This window comes from Gorilla gorilla, chromosome 10 (assembly GCF_029281585.2).
Source record: "Gorilla gorilla gorilla isolate KB3781 chromosome 10, NHGRI_mGorGor1-v2.1_pri, whole genome shotgun sequence".
Taxonomy (NCBI): domain Eukaryota; kingdom Metazoa; phylum Chordata; class Mammalia; order Primates; family Hominidae; genus Gorilla; species Gorilla gorilla.
The window spans coordinates 114,013,391-114,035,100 of NC_073234.2; the positions used below are offsets into that span (position 1 = coordinate 114,013,391).

At 44.2% G+C, this 21,710-nt stretch overlaps 2 protein-coding genes and 1 non-coding gene across 6 annotated transcripts; 2 read left to right on the forward strand and 1 right to left on the reverse strand.

Moving 5' to 3' along the window:
- Nucleotides 1–1,797: 1,797 nt before the first annotated feature.
- On the reverse strand, nt 1,798–2,468 carry LOC101135138 (peptidyl-prolyl cis-trans isomerase A-like). The gene has a single exon (XM_055358870.1). The coding sequence runs from the start codon at nt 2,454–2,456 to the stop codon at nt 1,974–1,976; it is 483 nt and encodes a 160-aa protein (XP_055214845.1). The 5' UTR covers nt 2,457–2,468; the 3' UTR covers nt 1,798–1,973.
- Nucleotides 2,469–4,775: 2,307 nt separating this feature from the next.
- SLC25A3 (solute carrier family 25 member 3) lies at nt 4,776–12,913 on the forward strand. Of its 4 annotated transcripts, none has more exons than XM_019038361.3 (8): nt 4,776–4,986; nt 5,221–5,381; nt 6,979–7,100; nt 9,052–9,231; nt 9,729–9,910; nt 11,162–11,334; nt 12,376–12,486; nt 12,573–12,913. In XM_019038361.3, exons 2-8 carry the CDS (start codon nt 5,225–5,227, stop codon nt 12,731–12,733), a joined length of 1,086 nt encoding a protein of 361 aa, XP_018893906.1. In that variant the 5' UTR covers nt 4,776–4,986; nt 5,221–5,224; the 3' UTR covers nt 12,734–12,913. The 4 variants fall into 4 exon arrangements, with proteins under 4 accessions (XP_018893906.1, XP_018893907.1, XP_018893904.1 ...); XM_019038362.2 differs by having other exon boundaries at nt 4,858–4,986; nt 5,225–5,381; XM_019038359.3 differs by lacking the exon at nt 6,979–7,100 and adding an exon at nt 6,685–6,809 and having other exon boundaries at nt 4,862–4,986.
- LOC115930341 (small nucleolar RNA SNORA53) lies at nt 10,845–11,090 on the forward strand. The gene has a single exon (XR_004066979.1). It is a non-coding gene; the product is annotated as a small nucleolar RNA SNORA53 (small nucleolar RNA).
- Nucleotides 12,914–21,710: the final 8,797 nt, after the last annotated feature.

The window sequence follows — 21,710 nt, forward strand, 5'->3', positions numbered from 1 at the left end:
GAGGCCAAGGCAGGAGAATGGCGTGAACCCGTGAGGTGGAGCTTGCAGTGAGCCAAGATCATGCTACTGCACTCCAGCCTGGGCGACAGTGCGAGACTCCGTCTCAAAAAAGAAATAAAAATAAAAAAAAGAAAGCAAGGTGTTGGGTTGACCAAGCAGATGCTTTGGGTTGGTTTGCTTCTTCTAATTATGTTGGATAACTGGGGGAAAGAAAATGATAACTTAGGGCTTTAACTTCTCAGTTCAACATCAGATAAAGGACCAGAAAGCCTTGACTGCTTTTTTTGTTTGTTTGTTTTTTGAGATGGAGTCTCGCTCTGTTGCCCAGGCTGGAGTGTGATAGTGTGATCTCGGCTCACTGCAACCTCTGCCAGCCTCCTGGCTTCAAGCGATTCTCCTGCCTCAGCCTCCTGAGTAGCTGGTACTACAGCCGCACACCACCACGCCCAGCTAATTTTTGTATTTTTAGTAGAGACAGGGTTTCACCATCTTGGCCAGGCTGGTCTTGAACTCCTGACCTCGTGATCGTCCACCTTGGCCTCCCAAAGTGCTGAGATTACAGGCATGAGCCACCGCACCTGGTTGCCTTGACTGCTTTGCTGTATCTGCAAGATTGTACTTTCTAAAAATCAAACTCAAAATCTAATTCTGAATTACAATGCAAATTGAATTCCCAATCTCATAGTATTTAAAGTTAGGGCAATGTTTTGAGACCCAAAATTTTGGAATAGTGACACCTGGGCAGATTATGATACCACTAGGACCATGAACCCCCATATTCTTTTTTTTTTCTTTTTTGAGACAAGATCTCTATTTGTTGCTTAGGCTGGAGTACAATGGCGCGATCTCGGCTCACTGCTACCTCTGCTTCCCAGGCTCAAGTGATCCTCCCTCCTCAGCCTCTTGCATAGCTGGGACTGCAGGGGCATGCCACTATGCCTGGCTTTTTTTTTTTTTTTTTTTTTTTTTTAAGAGACAGGGTTTTGCCATGTTGTCCAGGCTGGTTTTTAACTCCTGGACTCAAGAGATCCACCTACCTCGGCTTCCCAAAGTTCTGGGATTATAGGCGTGAGCCACCACGCCCAGCCAGAACCCCTAAATTCTGTTGAGCCTCCTTGTCAGTCAAAGAAGCCCTTCCTCTCCTGTCTGAGGAGGTTAGGTTCCTTGTCCCTGTGAAATCTGTAATGGCCTCACCTGAGGTGGTTGCCTGGTGGGATCTGCTGATTCTTCTTAAAACCTACTGTCCACTTTGGGAGGCTGAGGCAGGTGGATCACCTGAGGTTGGGAGTTCGAGACCAGACTGACCAAGATGGAGAAACCCCGTCTCTACTAAAAATACAAAATTAGCCGGGCATGGTGGCGCGTGCCTGTAATCCCAGCTACTCCGGAGGCTGAGGCAGGAGAATCGCTTGAACCCGGGAGGCAGATTTGAATCTCCACAGTGGAGAGTTATGGTCCTTCAGGCAATTTCCCTACTTGTGTCAGGTTGGAGGCCGAGAGCCTCTTGAATGTTAAGGAGGCCAACCCCCTTGTCTTAGTCCATACCTGCTGCAATAACATCACCTAAAGACGGATAAAAGGATTTTGTATCCTCTTTTGGGTAGAATTAGCTTGTTCACAATTGTCCAAGGGACAGCTGCTTCATGTTAGGTAGAAGTCTGATTTCGCTCTTTAGTTTTTGTCTGGAAGTTAAATATGATTACAAGAGGTGTTCATTGATGCCATGTTGACAACCGATAGACTCTGGTACTTTTTTTGTTGCTGTTGTTAATTAGTTTTTATTTCATAATCATACACTTAACTCTGCAATCTAGCTAGGCATGGAAGGGAACAAGGAAAACATAGAACCCAAAGGGAACTGCAGTTGAGAGCACGAAGATTCTAGGATACTGCGAGCGAATGGGGTGGAGGGTGCTCTCCTGAGCTACAGAAGGAATGGTCTGGTGGTTAAGATAAAATACAAGTCAAACTTATTAGAGTTGTCCACAGTCAGCAATGGTGATCTTCTTACTGGTCTTGCCATTCCTGGACCCAAAGCACTCCATGGTCTCCACAATATTCATGCCTTCTTTCACCTTGCCGAAGACCACATGCTTGCCATCCAACCACTCAGTCTTGGCAGCGCAGATGAAAAACTGGGAACTGTTTGCGTTGGGTCCAGCATTTGCCATGGACAAGATACCAGAACCTGTATGCTTCAGGATGAAGTTCTTGTCATCAAATTTCTCCCCGTAGATGGACTTGCCACCAGTGCCATCATGGCATATGAAGTCTCCACCCTGACACATAAACCCTGGAACAATTCTGTGAAAGCAGGAGCCCTTATAGCCAAATCCTTTCTCTCCAGTGCTCAGAGCATGAAAGTTTCCTGCTGTCTTTGGAAACTTGTCTGCAAACAGCTCAAAGGAGATGCGGCCCAAGGGCTCCATGTCAAAGAACACGGTGGGGTTGACCATGGCTGATAGCACAGGGCTCCTGGCGGCAGCGGTGTCTGCAAAGCCCAGTGGTGTTTTTTTTACCATGTCAATTTAGCTAGGCTAGAACCACATTTCCTAGATTCCTTTCCCTGCATAGTTTTGGGTTAGAGCTAGCTACAAGAGAAATGTGTGCAGTTTGGAAGGCAGAAGTGGAGCAACAGTCATTACATTCTGAAGGTCACCAGCTCCCACATGGGGTAGGAGCTGGGCCTGCAGCTCCTTCAGTTACCACTGTATCTTCTAGATCAACTTCTGTGAGTTCTGGGCCACAAGCATGTGCAGCCCCATGGTGAAGGGTACCAGCTGTTCCAGCTGAAAAAATGTGCAGCATAGGGTCACAGTATTACCCGGTGCTGGGGGAAGGGAATAGGAAGATTCACTAAAGTCATATATTTTTACATAATATTTGACTTTTTCATGACAAAGGATTTTTAAATTAGAAAAGCACCATAAAGTTGAATTAACCAAAAAAGAGAGAGAGAAAGTCCAGACCCTTCAGTGACTACCACTGTCCACATAAGATCAGACTCCTCAGTCTGGTATGTGAGGCCCTGGACAATCAGGTGCTAGTGTACTTTTTTAACTTTATCTGTCACTACTTCCCTTCCTGTGCCCTCCACTTTGGAATTCTTCCTGGGACTGTAGGACTTTAGTTGGGCCAGAAGGGCTGGGTCTGGGATAGGGTTGCTTAGAGAGTGCCGTGATGCCGCAGCCTCAATGCTAACTTTTGTTTTTGTTTTTTTTTTGAGAAGGAGTCTTGCTCTGTCGCCCAGGCTGGAGTGCAGTGGCGTGATCTCGGCTCACTGCAAACTCTGTCTCCTGGGTTCACGCCATTTTCCTGCCTCAGTCTCCTCAGTAGCTGGGACTACAGGCGCCCGCCACCTCGCCCGGCTAATTTTTTGTATTTTTAGTAGAGACGGGGTTTCACCGTCTTAGCCAGGATGGTCTTGATCTCCTGACCCCGTGATCTGCCCGCCTCGGCCTCCCAAAGTGCTAGGATTACAGGCGTGAGCCACCTCGCCCGGCCAATGCTAACTTTTTTTAGGTAACATCTTCTGTAGACTTTTAGACATTATCTCATTGAGTTGTCATAGACTCTGCAAGGTAAGTATTACTCCCATCCAGAACCAGACACTGATTTGCAGGGTCCAGTGCAAACTAAAAAAAGCGTGGCCCCTTGTTCATACATGTATTAAGAATTTCAAGCCGGGCATGGTGGCTCAGGCCTGTAATCCCAGCACATCGGGAGGCCGAGGTGGGCGGATCACCTGAGCTCCGGAGTTCGAGACCAGACTGGCCAACATGACGAAACCCTGTCTCTACTAAAAATAGAAAAATTGGCCGGGCGTGGTTGTGCATGCCTGTAGTCCCAGCTACTCCGGAGGCTGAGACAGGAGAATCGCTTGAACCTGGGAGGCGGAGGTTGCGGTGAGCTGAGATCGCCCCACTGCACTCCAGCCTGGGCGACAGAGCAAGCAAGACTCCATCTCAAAAGAAAAAAAAAAAAATCAAAATCACAGCAGAGCATTAAATGAAGTGTAAGGCCATGCGTGACTGTACCAGTGTGAACCTATGAGGCCAGTCCCACCCCTATCTTACATCTAAGGAACAGGTACACAGAGATGAAGTAAATTCCCAAGGTTACTTTGTCAAGAGCTTGGAAAATATAAGAGCCAGAAGTCTAACAGGTTGAATCCCTATTAAACTCTCCCCAACTAAACTACGCCCCTCCCTGTTGAGCTGAATCTAATGAAAGCTTCCTAAATGTATTAACCACACACACGCACAATCTGCTATCAGTCACTTTCAGTAGTTCATCGCCGGAACATCTCAGGAGTTCAATGTTTCAACGTGTTCTGTAGATTACTGTGATAACGCGGCAAGCTGTCGTAAGACTTCTTGCTGCACATTTCTTTTTAAAATATTCTCCGGGAGTCTGATGAAAAATACAGACATACCTATGTTTAATGTCAATAGATGGAACTTATTTTAAAAAGTACTGTAATGGCAGAAGTTGTGACACAAAGTACTGCAGTGATGTTCTAACTCCAACACCTAAATATATTATCAAGCATTCGTGTTTTGTTTTGTTTTTTAAGTGACTACTAGATACTGTGATTCACTTAAGTGAAGCGAACTGAAGCCCGTGGTCAAGGAGAGACACCTGAAGGTGAAGGGACAAAGCGAACAGAGTAAGAGCCCGAGCCCGACCCCTCTCAAAAAACATAGACCCGGAACGCGCGCCTGCGCAGAACGAATCCTCCTGCGCACAAGCCGGGCGGAAGAGCTGGGGCGGGCAGGGGCGGGAATAAGGTTGCTAGGAGAACGCGATGACGCTACGGGCTCGGCGCTCTTCTCCACCAATGGGCGACGCGTACTTGCAGTGACGCGCTGTGTGCGTCCCGCCGACGGCGCGCGAAGGGCACACATCTTAGGGCCCGGAGGACGTCCGGCCTCTGTGAGCCGCAACCTTTCCAAGGGAGTGGTTGTGTGATCGCCATCTTAGGGAGTGAGTGTGGCAGGGCCTTCTCCTGTGGCGGGTGTGGGGAGCGGAGCCCAGAGCCCCTGTGGGGCCGCTGCTTTGGCGGTGGGCCCAGCCGGGAGCAGCCTCTTTCGAAGGCCGCCGTGACCTCTTCAAGGGCGTGGAGGCGGGAAGGAAAAGGCCCCGGTTGGGGTTCCGGGGCGCCGGTAACGTTAACCGGCGCCTTGCCTGTCCTCTAACCGTCGCTCCCTCCTCTCCTAGAAAGATGTTCTCGTCCGTGGCGCACCTGGCGCGGGCGAACCCCTTCAACACGCCACATCTGCAGCTGGTGCACGATGGCCTCGGGGACCTCCGCAGCAGCTCCCCAGGGCCCACGGGCCAGCCCCGCCGCCCTCGCAACCTGGCAGCCGCCGCCGTGGAAGGTGAGATCAGACCCTGCCCAATACAGTCGTATGGTCTACTTGTGGGCCGCCCAGCCTTTGAGGCCTGGACCCGGCTTGGAGGACAGGGAAGGACGAGTCCAGCCCGCTGCACCGTAGGACGGCGCCCAGTTGCTTGCCCTGGGGTATCGGCCTTTTCCACCATAGGCGGGTGTCAGATCCTTGGCCTTCCCTCAAGGGCGTGGAAGGGCTGAGGCCCTGTGTCCCTTCGTGACCTCCGTGTCCCCGAGGGAAGAGAGGCCGTGACTAGCTCCTTCTCCGCCGTGAGCTCGCTTGGTCAGCCAACTAAGTACTGGGTAAAGTCTCCTCCCGAAACTACTGGCCACCCACAGTTCTACTAACTATATTACCTGTCCTTTGATTTGCCCTTAGTTTTCTTAAAAATAGTCCTTTCCTAAGTTTTATATTTGTCGACGCCAGGTCAGTCATTTTTGCACTTAATTGTATATGAGATAACTAGATGTCCTGTTTTCGTGCGACTGGAGGAGGCAGCTTGCAGCCCTACATAGGCAATAGAAAGGAGATAATTGGTGGGCGTCCCTTTGGTGTGATTATCTCTTGGGATTCTTGGTGGTTGGGCCCAGCTTTAACTTAGTTGTGTGTGTTTTAAATCCTAGTGAAGTGTGTACATACAGAGAAACCTGAAAACCGAATTGTAGGAGTCCTAAGAATGTTATCTACCTTGTGCCTGTAAAATCGAAAGATTTTTTTCTTTAAATCATTCATGTGCTTCTGTTATGTCTTTAGTATAGATAAAGAGTCCTTATTTGCACTATCTGTCGTTCAGTTTAAAAGTTAAAGCTAACATTATTTGTGTATTAAATGTATTTGACTGCAGGAATTTGTGCGTATCTGTTTTTATGTTACAGAAGTTCTTAAGTGGTGTTAGTATTGGTTAGTGGCTGGGATAAACTTTGAAGTTGTTTGCAAGCCTTTTACATGTCGAGTGATCTTTCTGAGTTTCGTTTGTACTCTGAAGTGTGCTCTTACCAGTGGTTAATAATTTGAAGTTTGACTTTAATTGTAAAAGCCGTTAATGTAGAAAACTTTTAAAAAAATTAATATGGCAGAATACGAGCTATTAATAGTATCAGATACAGAACCCTCATAATTTTTAAATGATCTGAATTTGGCAGTGAATTTTTTTTTAAGCCACTTAATTGTGGCCAAAGCTATTCAGCTGTGGTAATAGTATCTCACAGGGAAACATTTTCTTTCATTCCAGTGGCCTTAGTCATCTCTGAAGAAATACTTACTTGATTTTTTTTTTTTTCCAATCAAACAGAGCAGTATAGCTGTGACTATGGATCTGGCAGATTCTTTATCCTTTGTGGACTTGGAGGAATTATTAGCTGTGGCACAACACATACAGCATTGGTTCCTCTAGATCTGGTTAAATGCAGAATGCAGGTTTGTTTTGCATGCTGGACTAGAGCATATTGAAGCATGACTGACTGTTAAGTTATAAGATATAGTCATCTAACAAGCTGTGTGGAAACCTAACTGTCCAGGAGGTAAGTTTATGACCAGTAACGTGAGTTTTATATTAAAATGCATGGTGTGTCTTCTCTTACTACAGAGTACAGTTGTGAATTTGGCTCCGCGAAGTATTATGCACTGTGTGGCTTTGGTGGGGTCTTAAGTTGTGGTCTGACACACACTGCTGTGGTTCCCCTGGATTTAGTGAAATGCCGTATGCAGGTTTGTATTGAGATGACAACATTGAAAGTATCTTTCATGTGACTTAACTCTAAATAAAATCTTAAATGAGAATTTGAAGACATCACAACTGCTAGAAACTTCAGTAGGAAACCACATAGAATTTCTTTAAATTGTGGGCTTTATTTTTTTTATTTTTTTATTTTTTTTTTGACTAGTGTTTTAAATCCAATAAATGCCTCTATTGTTTGAGTAAATTATTCACTCTTAGAGTCTGGCTGTAAATGGCTCTTTGCTGCTGCTCTTCACTTCTGGGCGGAGTTCTTCAAGCTTACTAGTGCCCCAAATAGTCATTTTACAAGCACCTATGTGTTGGAGTGGGTAAACAAGTCTGTGTATTATGTGAAGTAACAATGTCCTTTATCTACTAATAAGACCAAGGCAAAGAGTACATGTAGATTTATTTAAAGTGCTCTTAATATCTTAGTATGAAAATTTTGTCAGATTACCCTCTTGTATATTTACATAACATTTTTAAATAATTTGAATATCTTGTAATTAAGATTATTGAAACAAAAACAAGACATCGAAAATTTATTTGTTCCAAACAGGATTAGAAGTCTACTTACCTAAAAGAGAAATGAATTTGAAATATTAGGAGGGAGGGGAAGGTGATGTATACCATCCCTTCTAGTACTGGCGGAAATAGATAAGCTTCCCCCCCCCCCATTAGTTAATGTAATGGATATGAAATGTACCTTTGCTAAAACATGTTATGCATGTCTCTTGAAGTGAATTTAGTTTATGTGCTTTTTTTTTTTAACTTGTGTTTAGTTTGTTTAGTGTTCACAAAACTTTATGCTATAAGCTACTTAAAGAACTAGCATATGTTAGGAATACAGTTATATCTATTATCTAGACAGTAGCTTTTAAAAAGTAGGAGGTGGGCCAAGCATGGTCGCCCACACCTGGAATGCCAGCATTTTGGGTAGCCGAAGCAGGTGGGTCACTTGAGGTCAGGAGTTCGAGATCAGAACTCAATCTAGCCAACATGGTGAAACCCCATCTCTGCTAAAAATACAAAAATTAGCTGGGCATGGTGGCGTGCCTGTAGTCGCAGCTACTCGGGAGGCTGAGGCAGGAGAATCACTTGAACCTGGGAGGTGGAGGTTGCAGTGAGCTGAGATCACACCGTGGCACTCCATCCTGGGCTACAGAGCAAGACTGAAAAAACAAACAAACAAAAAAAAGTAGTAGGAGTTGGGTGGTAAGAAATCTCTTAAGAATCAGTTTTGTTACGTATTTTTGTTGAAATTTTACCCTCTTAACTATCACTCCAAGACTTAAGTTTGACAGAGAAAGGTAGACCTTAATGTACAAAAGTTTCTATTTATAAAAGTAATCAAATGAACAATAATAAACAGTGATAAGCATAAACTAATAAAAGTTATATGAATGTAGTTCCTCACTCAAAATATCTTAATATTTTCAGATGTCAGTTGACCTTGGATAACTGAAGCCACAGAAAATGAACTCTTGGATAAGGGAGAGCTACTGTATTTCTTTTTTTTTTTTTTTTTGAGATGGAGTCTTGCTATGCTGCCCAGGCTGGAGTGTAGTGGTGCCATCGTGGCTCACTGCAACCTCCGCCTCCCAGGCTCAAGCGATTGTCCTGTCTCACCCTCCCGAGTAGCTGGGATTACAGGTGCACGCCACCATGCCCGGCCAATTTTTTGTATTTTAGTAGAGATGGGGTTTCACTGTGTTGCCCAGGCTGGTCTTGAACTCCTGAGCTCAGGTAATCCACCTGCCTCAGCCTCCCAAAGTGCTGGGATTACAGATGTGAGCCATGGTGCCTGGCAGGAACTACTGTAGTTACCTTTTGTGTAGTTGCTGAAATTTATTATGGAACCCAAACAAGAATAATCATGAGATTAAATTTTTATGTTAGCTGTTTGGTGCATTTAATTTTTTTTTCTTGTTTTAAATAAAGGTGGACCCCCAGAAGTACAAGGGCATATTTAACGGATTCTCAGTTACACTTAAAGAGGATGGTGTTCGTGGTTTGGCTAAAGGATGGGCTCCGACTTTCCTTGGCTACTCCATGCAGGGACTCTGCAAGTTTGGCTTTTATGAAGTCTTTAAAGTCTTGTATAGCAATATGCTTGGAGAGGTATGTAATTAACTTAAAAATTGAATGTTCCGAGTGTTTAAGATTTTCCGAGTGTTCTTAGATTTTTGTCTGTCCTGCCTTATTTTAGCACTGAAGAAAATGGTCCTACAAAGTGAGCAACTTGTTTTAAATCGTATGCCTGTGTCAGCAGAGACAGGTTGATAAATGTATTTCATTAAATTACAATTCTCCTTTTAATATACTATCTTGTTTTCTAAGTAAGTTGGATTTTGAGTTTTTTAGAGAAGGGCTCTGGGACTCCTTTGCGTAGTTCCGGGGCTAACTGTACATGGCATCTAGATATTTTTTGAATATTCACATTGTTCACATAGTTATGGATTTTGTTAATGAGGTTATGAGAGACCACATATATATTCCATATCATTGTGTGTTACTTTATAAAATGTCTGAAGCTTAGTTGTTTTCTAGAACTGTCACTTCAATTGAAAACCAACACAACAGCAATTCACGTCCCTTCCTTGTGTTTTGGATTTTAGGAGAATACTTATCTCTGGCGCACATCACTATATTTGGCTGCCTCTGCCAGTGCTGAATTCTTTGCTGACATTGCCCTGGCTCCTATGGAAGCTGCTAAGGTTCGAATTCAAACCCAGCCAGGTTATGCCAACACTTTGAGGGATGCAGCTCCCAAAATGTATAAGGAAGAAGGCCTAAAAGCGTAAGTAAACACTTAAAAATTTATACTATGAAAGTACTTATTTTAAGTGAACTTCATTTTTTTTGGGGTTTTTTTGTTTGTTTGTTTTTTTGAGAGAGAGTCTTGCTCTGTCACCCAGGCTGGAGTGCAGTGGCGTGATTTAGGCTCACTGCAAGCTCCGCCTCCCGGGTTCACGCCATTCTCCTGCCTCAGCCTCCGAAGTAGCTGGGACTACAGGCGCCTGCCACCGTGCCTGGCTAATTTTTTGTATTTTTCAGTATAGACGGGGTTTCACCGTCTCCATCTCCTGACCTCATGATCCGCCCACCTCGGCCTCCCAAAATGCTGGGATTACAGGTGTGAGCCACCGCGCCCGGCTTCTTTTTTTTTTTTTTTTTTGAGATGGAGTTTTGCTCTTGTTGTCCAGGCTGGAGTGCAATGGCACTATCTCGGCTCACCGCAACCTCCGCCTCCCAGGTTCAAGTGATTTTCCTGCCTCAGCCTGCTGAATAGCTGGGATTACAGGCATGCGCCACCACGCCTGGCTAATTTTGTATTTTTAGTAGAGACTCCATGTTGGTCAGGCTGGTCTCGAACTCCTGACCTCAGGTGATCCACCCGCCTTGGCCTCCCAAAGTGCTGGGATTACAGGCGTGAGACACCGCGTCCGGCTGTGAACTTCATTTTTTAGTATTAAGCCTACCAGACTTTTTAAAAAGACTATTATAACATTTAATATCTATTTACCTGTATGTAGAACATAAACTTGAGAGGTAAAGATAAGTTAACATGGTTTGAGCCCTCGACTGAGTTTTTTTTTTTTGCCTAGAGTAAGGACCATTTGTCAGTCTACAAATGACTTGATGTTTGGCCTAAACATTTACTATTAACTTTTTTAGGGAGGGCTTGTTAGTATCCTTGTGATCTATTCACAGTTAAGAATTTTCATGACCACAACATGCTTCCTTAGATCCACCTTTGTGGATGAATCTTGAACTGAGTTCCACTTGTAAACTTCTTGTTTCTTGTGGTTCCAGTCAAAGAAACATCCAGCAACTTTTTTGGTTGTATAGTCAAAGGTGCTTGAGTCATTGGCATGTAAGAGAAATATACCTGCATGTTAGTCTAACGTTCTGATAGAAATGACATGCATTTATGCTGCCATTTGTTACTATCAGGACTTGACTCGTGTGCGGACATTTCTGTTAATAATGACAGTCTCTGATAGATGAGTATATGCAACTGTGTAAAACAAGTCTCTTGATTTCCTAGATTCTATAAGGGGGTTGCTCCTCTCTGGATGAGACAGATACCATACACCATGATGAAGTTCGCCTGCTTTGAACGTACTGTTGAAGCACTGTACAAGTTTGTGGTTCCTAAGCCCCGCAGTGAATGTTCAAAGCCAGAGCAGCTGGTTGTAACATTTATAGCAGGTTACATAGGTACGAATTACTGAGAACACACTTGTCTGAGATTATGAACAAATAATCATTGCCATTATTGGCGTTTTTTGAGAGGGAAAAATATTCCAAAGGTTATAAAGCAATGTTTTTGTTTTTTTGGTTTCCCTGAGGCATAGTCTCGCTTTGTTGCCTAGGCTGGAGTGTAGTGGCGTGATAATAGCTCACTGCAACCTCCTCCTCCTGGGTTCAAGTGATTCTTCTGCCACAGCCTCCCAAGTAGCTGGGACAGGCATGCACCGCCATGCCCGGCTGATTTTTGTTTTTGTTTTTTGTTTTTTTTGAGATGGAGTTTTACCCTTGTTGCCCAGGCTGGAATGCAGTGGCGCAATCTTGGCTCACTGCAGCCTCCGCCTCCTGGGTTCAAGCGATTCTCCTGTCTCAGCTTCCTGAGTAGCTGGAATTACAGGCGTCTGCCACTACGCCCGGCTAATTTTTAGTATTTTTAGTAGAGACAGGGTTTCACTATGTTGGCCAGGCTGGTCTCAAACTCCTGGCCCCAGGTGATCCGCCCGCCTCGGCCTCCCAAAGTGCTGGGATTACAGGCGTGAGCCACCACGCCTGGCCTGATTTTTGTAAAGATGGGGTTTCACCATGTTGACGAGTCTGGTCTCAAACTCCTGACCTCAGGTGATGTGCCTGGCCTATAAAGCAGTTTTATCTTCCCATAACATTTTATGTGCTTTTTAGGATTCATAAATACTTGCTAACTAGTTCCTAAAAGGGCTGTTTTATGGGATGTCATTATTAGGCTTGGGAATGTATTGATCTTACTGTTGCACCATTTTTTTGTTGTTTATTAAGAATTTTATACAGAAAGTGTTGAATAAAATCTGAAAAACTTTAAAAGATTGTTCCGTTTTACATAGGATAGACAGCTTGATAACTATACCCGTGTCACCCTGAGTCTGATTTTTATTTTAGAACTAGAAAAATATTATTTTAAAATCATAAAAATGATTATTGGCTCTGTGAAGTTTTGTTTTTAACTGGCACTGTATGGGATCCTTTATCTTTTTTCAGCTGGAGTCTTTTGTGCAATTGTTTCTCACCCTGCTGATTCTGTGGTATCTGTGTTGAATAAAGAAAAAGGTAGCAGTGCTTCTCTGGTCCTCAAGAGACTTGGATTTAAAGGTAGGATGATGTTTTTTTCTTGAAAGAAAGAACAACAGTTTTGGATATGTTGCATTTTTTTCATTTGCGTTTCCTGTTTGAACCAGGTGTATGGAAGGGACTGTTTGCCCGTATCATCATGATTGGTACCCTGACTGCACTACAGTGGTTTATCTATGACTCCGTGAAGGTCTACTTCAGACTCCCTCGCCCTCCTCCACCCGAGATGCCAGAGTCTCTGAAGAAGAAGCTTGGGTTAACTCAGTAGATAGATCAAAGCAAATGTGGACTGAATCTGCTTGTTGATCAGTGTTGAAGAAAGTGCAAAAGGAACTTTTATATATTTGACAGTGTAGGAAATTGTCTATTCCTGATATAATTACTGTAGTACTCTTGCTTAAGGCAAGAGTTTCAAATTTACTGTTGAAATAAACCCAACTCTTCATGATTTGCCTGTGACTTATTTTAAAAACTTTTTTAAAAAAGATTTAGCTTTAAAATAGTTGGAAAGAATGAAGTATATAAGTTAAGGAAAAAATACAAAGCTGACCATTGTTGGTTGAATATTCCAGTTGCTATTCAGAAATTGTCATATGCCTCAAGTTTTATCACACAAAGTTCCTGTATTTCTAGGGAAGCAGACTTTAAATTTCTAAAAACTTGATTTAATTATAGTTAAATATGTGTAGTCATTTGTGGTTATTTTGGCAAGTAAATGTCAGTGTATACTTACATTTTTGCAGCATGTACTACACTTTTTTTGTGTTGGTGACTTTGCTAATCCTTATTTGTAAGACAAGGTAAACCAAATTAGGCTGATTCTTAGAATGATAGTAAAGGACCAAAGTGATTGACAGCTGAAAACAATTTTCAGGTACACTAATTCTCTTCACACAGATCTGACTTTTTTTTTTTTTTTTTGAGACGGAGTTTCACTCTTGTTGCCCAGACTGGAGTGCAGTGTCGCGATCTCGCCTCACTGCAACCTCTGCCTCCCAGGTTCAAGCGATTGTTCTGCCTCAGCCTCCCAAGTAGCTGGGATTTCAGGCATGCGCTACCAAGCCCAGCTAATTTTGTATTTTTAGTAGAGACGGGGTTTCCCTGTGTTGGTCAGGCTGGTCTCGAACTTCCAAGCTCAGGTGATCCACCCGCCTCAGCCTCCCAAAGTGCTGGGATTATAGGCATGAGCCACCGTGCCTGGCTCTGACTTTTTACAGAAAATTAAACTATTTTCAGTCTGGTATTTTAAGAAAGGTACTGCTTGACAGCTGAACTACATGAATGCCACTGGGGAAAAAGCATTCCATCATACTCAGATACGAGATTGGATTGTAGGTTTAAGCCAATTTTTAAAGAGCTCCTAGAAAGTGAATTAGTTTTTGTGTTTAGATTCCCCTTAAGTTTGATTGGGAAGTATATAAAAGTTCAATCTTTTGTAATGACAGCCCACCACTGGAAAAAAAACCAAAAACTTAGTATAATATATAACATGCTGTTTTTCAAACACTAGATTTTACCTAGAGTCCTTATGTGTAATACGTGGGTTGGTTAACAGTCCCTACATAAAGCGTACAGATGGCCTGGAGAGAAAAACTTTTTCAGAGATTGGAGAGAAATGTTACTACAAACTCATGGTAAGGTCAGTGAACTCAAATTTAGAAGCCAGTGCAGCTAGTTGCATGTTAACTTCTTTATATCATCATTGCCTGAACTTGTTAAAGGTTCCAACATTTTACCTGTGCTGCAGGAAAAAAGGAAGAGTTGTAGGTACAAATTTGGACCAAACTTTAAAAAGGTAAAGTAGGATGTCTTCTGAACCCAACCAAGTGGTGGCTGTGGTGCTTAGCAGTATCAACTGTATATTATTTCTTGCTATGTTAGCAAAGCATCCAAAGATCAATGGTGTATGATACGCTTTTCTGTGGGTGAAGAACTCGGGAGTATCTGAGTTCAGGTACTCGGGAGTACCAGACTCTTCTGGTTCTGAGTCTCATGAAGCTTTTCACTTCTGAGCTGAAAGGATGCTCTGTGCTTTTCACTATTAGTGGTATAGTCTTTCCCCAAAGTCTCTAGCATGGTGGCTTCAGGGCAGGTGGACTTAGGTGGTATTTTGGGGCTCCAGGAGAGCTTGGCAGAGTTGGCTTTTTAGGACTTATCCTTCAATATCACATAACATCCCTTTTACCATGCTCTTGGTTACAACAGTGATGTCTCAGAGACCAAGTCCCAGATTCAGGAAAAAAGGAACATAGTCTCCACCTCTTCCTGAGAGGAATGTCAGTCAACATGTAAGAGGAGCAAGTAGAAACGCATTAGTCCAGCCAACATGAAAGTGGACCGTAGATCTAAAACATTTTGGGTATGCAGTTCAGCCAGCCCTCACTGAGGCAGTTCTGCCAATCAGGATTCAAGTTTTATTTCCTAAGAGTTACAATAGGTTTTATTTGTGGGCATTGATACAAAATATGCTGTGTTCAAGCTATGGAGCCTGCCATCTGTAGTTACTAGAGTTACAGTTCAAAGCTATTTCTGAAAGAAAGCCACTTCATCCTCAAAATCCAAGAGGCCCACTTAAAGTGATGCGAATTCTCATTTCAGGTTTTTAAATTATACTAAAAGATTCTAGTAAGAAAATTTTAATATATATGTATTGGTGTTCTTTTTACATTTCATTTAATGAAATGTCTACTGTCAATACTATAAAGCAGAACCCAGTGGAGTAAGAATACATGAAACTGCCAGGCGCAGTAGGTCATGCCTGTAAACCAAGCATTTTGGGAGGCCGAGGTGGGTGGATCACCTGAGGTCAGGAGTTCAAGACCAGCCTGACCAACATGGAGAAACCCTGTCTCTACTAAAAATACAAAATTAGCTGCAGTGGTGGTGCATGCCTGTAATCCCAGCTACTCAGGAGGCTGAGGCAGGAGAATCACTTGAACCCGGGAGGCGGAGGTTGTGGTGAGCCAAGATTGCGCCATTGCACTCCACCCTATGCCACAACAATGAAACTCTGTCTCAAAAAAAAAAAAAAAAAAAAAAAATATATATATATATATATATATATATGAAACTGATAGTTGAATTATGTTGATTCAGGGACAAGATAGCATTGCATAGTAACTTCCAGTAGGATCAAATATTTTGAGAGTGGTTAAAACGCCAAGGAATCCTGATTTTATGAAATTATGCCTTCTGATAGGTGCAACAAAATTGAACAGAAGAGTAACAGCTTAACTAAACCTCCATTGTGTGAAAGTTTTATGAAATGTTTTGACTTTTTTTTTTTTTCCGTAGAGAACAGGGTTCTTGCTTTGAACTCCTGGGCTCAAGCAATCCTCCTGCCTCAGCCTCCCAGTTAGCTGACACAATTGGGATGTGCCACTACTTGCTCCTGTTTTTTCATAGCCGGGTTCTGCTGTTGCTCAGGCTGGTCTCGGATTCCTGGCCTCAAGCAACTTTCCTTCCCCAGCCTCCTAAAGCGGCCAGGATTACAGGTAGCTGCCTTGTCTGGCCGTTTCGACCGTATTTTATTTTTGAGAAGGTCTTGCTCTGTCGCCAGACTGGAGTGCAGTGGCACGATGATAGCGCACTGCAGCCTCGATCTCCCAAGCTCAAGTGATCCTCCCACCTCAGCCTCTTGAATAACTGGGACTGCAAGTGTGGACCACCATGTCTGGCTAATATTTTTTATGTTTAGCAGAAATTAGGTCTTGCTATGTTGCCAAGGCTAGTCTTGAACTCCTGAGCTCAAGTGAGCCTTCTGCCTTGGCCTTCCAAAGGGATGGGATTAGAGGGCTGAGCCACCACACTTGGCCAACCATATTTTATTTTTTATGTTTTTATTTTATTTGATCCTTGTTCTGAAACCATAAAGTGAGTTTAACATTTCTGGCTGGGCACAGTGGCTCATGCCTGTAATTCTAACACTTTAGGAGACCAAGGCAGGAGGATGCCTTGAGCCCAGGAGTTTGAGACCATCCTGGACAACATAGTGAGAAAAGAAAATACAAAAATTAAGGGGTGTGGTGACACATGCCTGTAGTCTCAACTATTTGGGAGGCTGAGGCAGGAGGATTGCTTGAGCCCGAGAGGTTGAGGCTACAGTGAGCCATGTTTACGCCATTGCAGTCCAGCCTGGGCGACAGAGTGAAACCCTGTCTCAAAAAAAAGTATCATTTCTATATGATTTTTGGGATCAACATGTGCGTAATGTTAATGAAGCGCATAGCAGTCACTAGTAAATTAGGAGTTATACATTGCTTCTATAGCATCGGAAATTGTATATCAGGCCAGGTGCAAAAGCTCACTCCTGAAACCCGAGCGCTTTGGGAGGCTGAGGTGGGCGGATTGCTTGAGGTCAGGAGTTCCAGACCAGCCTGGCCAACATGATGAAACCCCAGGTCTCTACTAAAAATACAAAAATTGGTCAGGCATGGTGGTGCATGCCTGTAATTCCAGCTACTCGGGAGGCTGAGGCAGGAGAATCGCTTGAACCCGGGAGGCAGAGGTTGCAGTGAGCCAAGATTGTGCCACTGCACTCCAGCCTGGGCGACAGAGCCAGACTGTCTCAAGAAGAAATTGTATATCAGGCTGGGCACAGTGGCTCATACCTGTAATCCCAGCACTTTGGGAGGCCCAGGCTGGGTATCACTTGAGCCCAGGAGTTGGAGACCAGCCTGGGCAACAAAGTGAGACCCCTCTCTCTACAAAAAATAAATTAGCCAGGCATGGTGGCACATGCCTGTAATCTCAGCTACTTAGGAAGCTGAAGGAGGATTGTCTGAGCCCAGGAGTTTGAGGCTGCAATGAGCTACAATCACACCCCTGCACTCCAGCCTGGGCGACAGAGTGATAACCTGTCTAAAAAAATTTTTAAAAATTGTATAATCATATTGCAATTTTCTTTGCATTACTGATGAGGAAAAATCTCAAAGTAATTGTAAAAAATCCTGGATATCACATAGTTGAGAAACAAAGTTATTTTAAACTTACGGGACTCTGTAGTTCACAGTTGAACACTGTGCCTTCCTGAAATATCAAAGAATAATGTACATTAATAAGCCAGCTACTATCGGCATCTTGTAAAAATTAAAAAATTAAACAAATAAAAGTTCAAACTATGTGTTGAATCATTTGTCTTTTACAAGCCAGCCCTGACTTCATATTCTCAGAGGTGTTCATAGAAGTGCGTGAGATGTTAACCTCACCACTGATAAGGTTTATGAATCTCCTGGTTATTAAGGTGTGACCTGACAAGTTTCCTAGAAAGCAGCTATTCCAAAGTTTTCATGTGTGTTTTTATAGACACTGAAGTGCAGTATGCAATAGTCAATAAGTATTGCTATACTGAATGAAAGAGCCTTGGGGATGTGTCTCTTACACAAGATATAATTCCTACCTAATACTGTGAATAATAATTTGATGTTCAAATCAGCCAGTTTGCTTTGCAGAATACAGTGTATTGCAAAGTTTGAAGATGGAAAATAATTCATGTGACAGGCCATATCATTATTCCAAGACCCATGATCTTAACACTAGAGGGCTATATTAGTCAAGGTTAAAACTGCTAAATCTCAAGAAAGCATTAACATCTGAAAATATGGTATACCCAACTTTTACTCATGGATAAGTTTGACGGTAAAATGTCACTGTACTTGATGTTAATAGGTTATTGGGAACTGTTACGTTAAGTGAAATCACAAATAATGAAACTATTTTTACCACAGCCTAGTTGATATAAATGAGTTAAGTTCCTACAACATATTTCTGGTCACGAAAATATAACCAAACTAATAAAGACCAAAACAATTCTAATATTAAGCATTAAATAAATATGAGCTATACATGCATTTAAGGAAGATTATGGTCGGTCGTGGTGGCTCACACTTGTAATCCCAGCACTTTGGGAGGCCCTGGCAGGTGGATCACAAAGTCAGTAGTTCGAGACCAGCCTGGCCAACACAGTGAAACCCCGTCTCTACTAAAAATACAAAAATTAGCTCAGGCATGGTGGCAGGCATCTGTAATCCCAGCTACTCGGGAGGCTGGGGCAGGAGAATCGCTTGAACCCAGAAGGCAGAGGTTGCAGTGAGCCGAAATCGTGCCACTGCACTCCAGCCTGGGTGATAGAGCTAGACTTTGTCTCAAAAAATGAAAAAAAGACTTCCTCTCAAGCTTGGCGTTTGGTCGATGGGGACCCACAGAGGAAGCAAGTTGGCAGAGTGAGGTGGGTCTACGGAGAAACAGGAACAACTCCCGAGATCACATGGCTCCTGAGGTAGAGAAAGTGCCTCTACTGACGCTGGCCGTTTGTTCCAGATCCCAGGAGGACGCGTTATACCACAATTCTTTTGGGGGGATGCTGGTGAGATACTTATAAGAAATCCTCTTTTTTCTTTCTTCTTTTTTTTTTAGATGCAGTCTCGCTTTGTCACTCAGGCTGGAGTGCAATGGCGCAATCTTGGCTCACTGCAACCTCCGCCTTCCAGGTTCAAGCGATTCTCCTGCCTCAGCCTCCCGAGTAGCTGGGATTACAGGCGCCTGCCACCACACCCAGCTAATTTTTGTATTTTTAGTACAGATAGGGTTTCGCCATGTTGGCAAGGCTGGTCTTGAACTCCTGAACTCAAGTGATCCCTCACCTCTGCCTCCCAAAGTGCTGGGATTACAGGTGAGCCACCATGCCCTGCCTGTTTTTTCTTTCTGTTTTTCATGAGCTGATTCTTAAAACCAGAGCTCTTGGCTGGGCGCGGTGGCTCACGCCTGTAATCCCAGTGCTTCGGGAGGCCGAGGCGGGTGGCTTGCCTGAGCTCAGGAGTTCAAGACCAGCCTGGGCAACACAGTGAAACCCCGTCTCTACTGAAATACAAAAAATTAGCCGGGTGTGGCAGTGTGTGCCTGTAATCCCAGCTACTTGGGAGGCCGAGGCAGGAAAATTGCTTGAACCTGGTAGGCAGAGGTTGCAGTGAGCTGAGATGGCACCACTGTACTCCAGCTTGGGCGACAGAGCAAGATTCCACCTCAAACAACAACAAGAACAACAAAACAGCCCTGTCGACGGGGCACGGTGGCTCACGCCTGTAATCCCAGCACTTTGGGAGGCCGAGGCGGGCGGATCACAAGGTCAGGAGATCGAGACCATCCTGGCTAACACGGTGAAACCCCGTCTCTACTAAAAATACAAAAATTAGCTGGGCATGGTGGCGGGCACCTGTAGTCCCAGCTACTCCTCCCAGGCTGAGGCAGGAGAATGGCGTGAACCCTGGAGGCGGAGTGCAGTGAGCCAAGACCGTGCCACTGCACTCTAGCCTGGGCAGCAGAACGAGACTCCGTCTCAAAAAAAAAAAAAAAAAACAAAAAAAAACAGAGCCCTGACTAACCCCCGTTGTGGCTGACTGTAAGTCCTGTGAAATCAGGGAACACTTGATGATAGCTAGTAGTTGCCCACTGTGTATCCACTGAAGCACCTACCCTGGCATTCTACACATATTCATAAATGTTTTTGAACAAATGAATGAAACAACTAAGGGTAAAACTATCTGCTATTTATCCAGAGGCAGAACCAGAGTCATGGGCCCATGAGTGGACACGAGTAATGGGACACGGAATATTGATCAACCTGTTCTAGATGTACTTGTAACCTCAGTGTCTGAATACTAGACAGAGGTGGAACTGAGACAGGCCATAGGTGAGATAACTATTTCACAAGTAAGCTATATCCCATAGCCTTCTTTAAAAGGGTGAGACAATGATAAGGTGTGATAGTTAATTTTATCCATCAATTGGCTGGGCCATGATGTCCAGACGTTTGGCTTAACATTATACTGGATGTTCCCATGAGGGTGTTTTTTTGGATGAGATTAACATTCTAATCATTGGACCTCGAGTAAAGCAGATTGCCCTCCATAATGTGAGTGGCAATCCACGTTCAATCAGTTGAAGGCCTGAATAGAACAAAAGAGTGATCCCCCAACTCCCACCCAAGCAAGACGGAATTCTGCCTTCAGACTTGAACTGCAACACCAGCTCTTCCCTGAGGATCCAGACTGATGGCCCACCTTGCAGATTTTGGACTTGCCATCCTCTATAATCCATGTGAACCAATTCCTTAAACCTCTCTCTCTCACTCTTCCCCTACATCCTATTGCTTCTGTTTCTCTGGAGGATCCTGACTACTACACAAGTTTCTGGTAATAATGACTCAATTTTTCTTTCTTTTTTTATGACACAGGGTCTCACTGTTGCCAACGCTGGAGTGCAGATCATAGCTCACTGCAGACTACCTCCTGGGCTCAAGCGATTCTCCCACCTCAGCCTCCCCATTAACTGGGACTACAGATGCACACCACACTGGTTAATTTTTTTTGTAGAGCTGAAATTCACCATGCTGGCCAGGCTGGTCTCAAACTCATTAGCTCAAGTGATCTGCCTGCCTCAGCCTCCCAAAATGCTGGGATTACAGGTATGAGCCACTGTTCCTGGCTATCAATTTTTCAAATAAGACAGAACATACGAAATATTTCCTGGCAATAGCTTGGAGAAGGTGAACCAAGTCAGAGTACATAGTTAACTTTTCCATGGCAAAAAGCCCAAGGATTGGTGATGAGCCACTCTGATATAAGAATTCATAAACTCAGCCGGGCATGGTGGCTCACACCTACAATCCCAGCACTCTGGGAGGCCGAGGCGGGCAGATCACGAGGTCAGGAGATAGAGACCATCCTGGCTGACACAGTGAAATCCCGTCTCTACTAAAAACAACAACAAAAAAATTAGCCGGGCGTCGTGGCGGGGGCCTGTAGTCCCAGCGACTGGAGAGGCTGAGGCAGGAGAATGGCGTGAGCCCAGGAGGCGGAGCTTGCAGTGAGCCGAGATTGCACCACTGCACTCCAGCCTGGGCGACAGAGCCAGACTCCCTCTCAAAAAAAATATAAGAGGCCCGGCGCGGTGGCTCGTGCCTGTAATCCCAGCACTTTGGGAGGCTGAGGCGGGTGGATCACCAGAGGTCAGGAGTTCGAGGCTAGCCTGGCCAACATGGTGAAACCCCGTCTCTACTAAGAATACAAAAATTAGCTGGGCATGGTGGCGCAATCCTGTAATCCCAGCTACTCGGGAGGCTGAGGCAGGAGAATCACTTGAACCCGGGAGGCGGAGGTTGCAGTGAGCCGAGATCGTGCCATTGCACTCCAGCCTGGGCTACAAGAGCGGAACTCCGTCTCAAAAAAACAAAAATAAATAAATAAAAA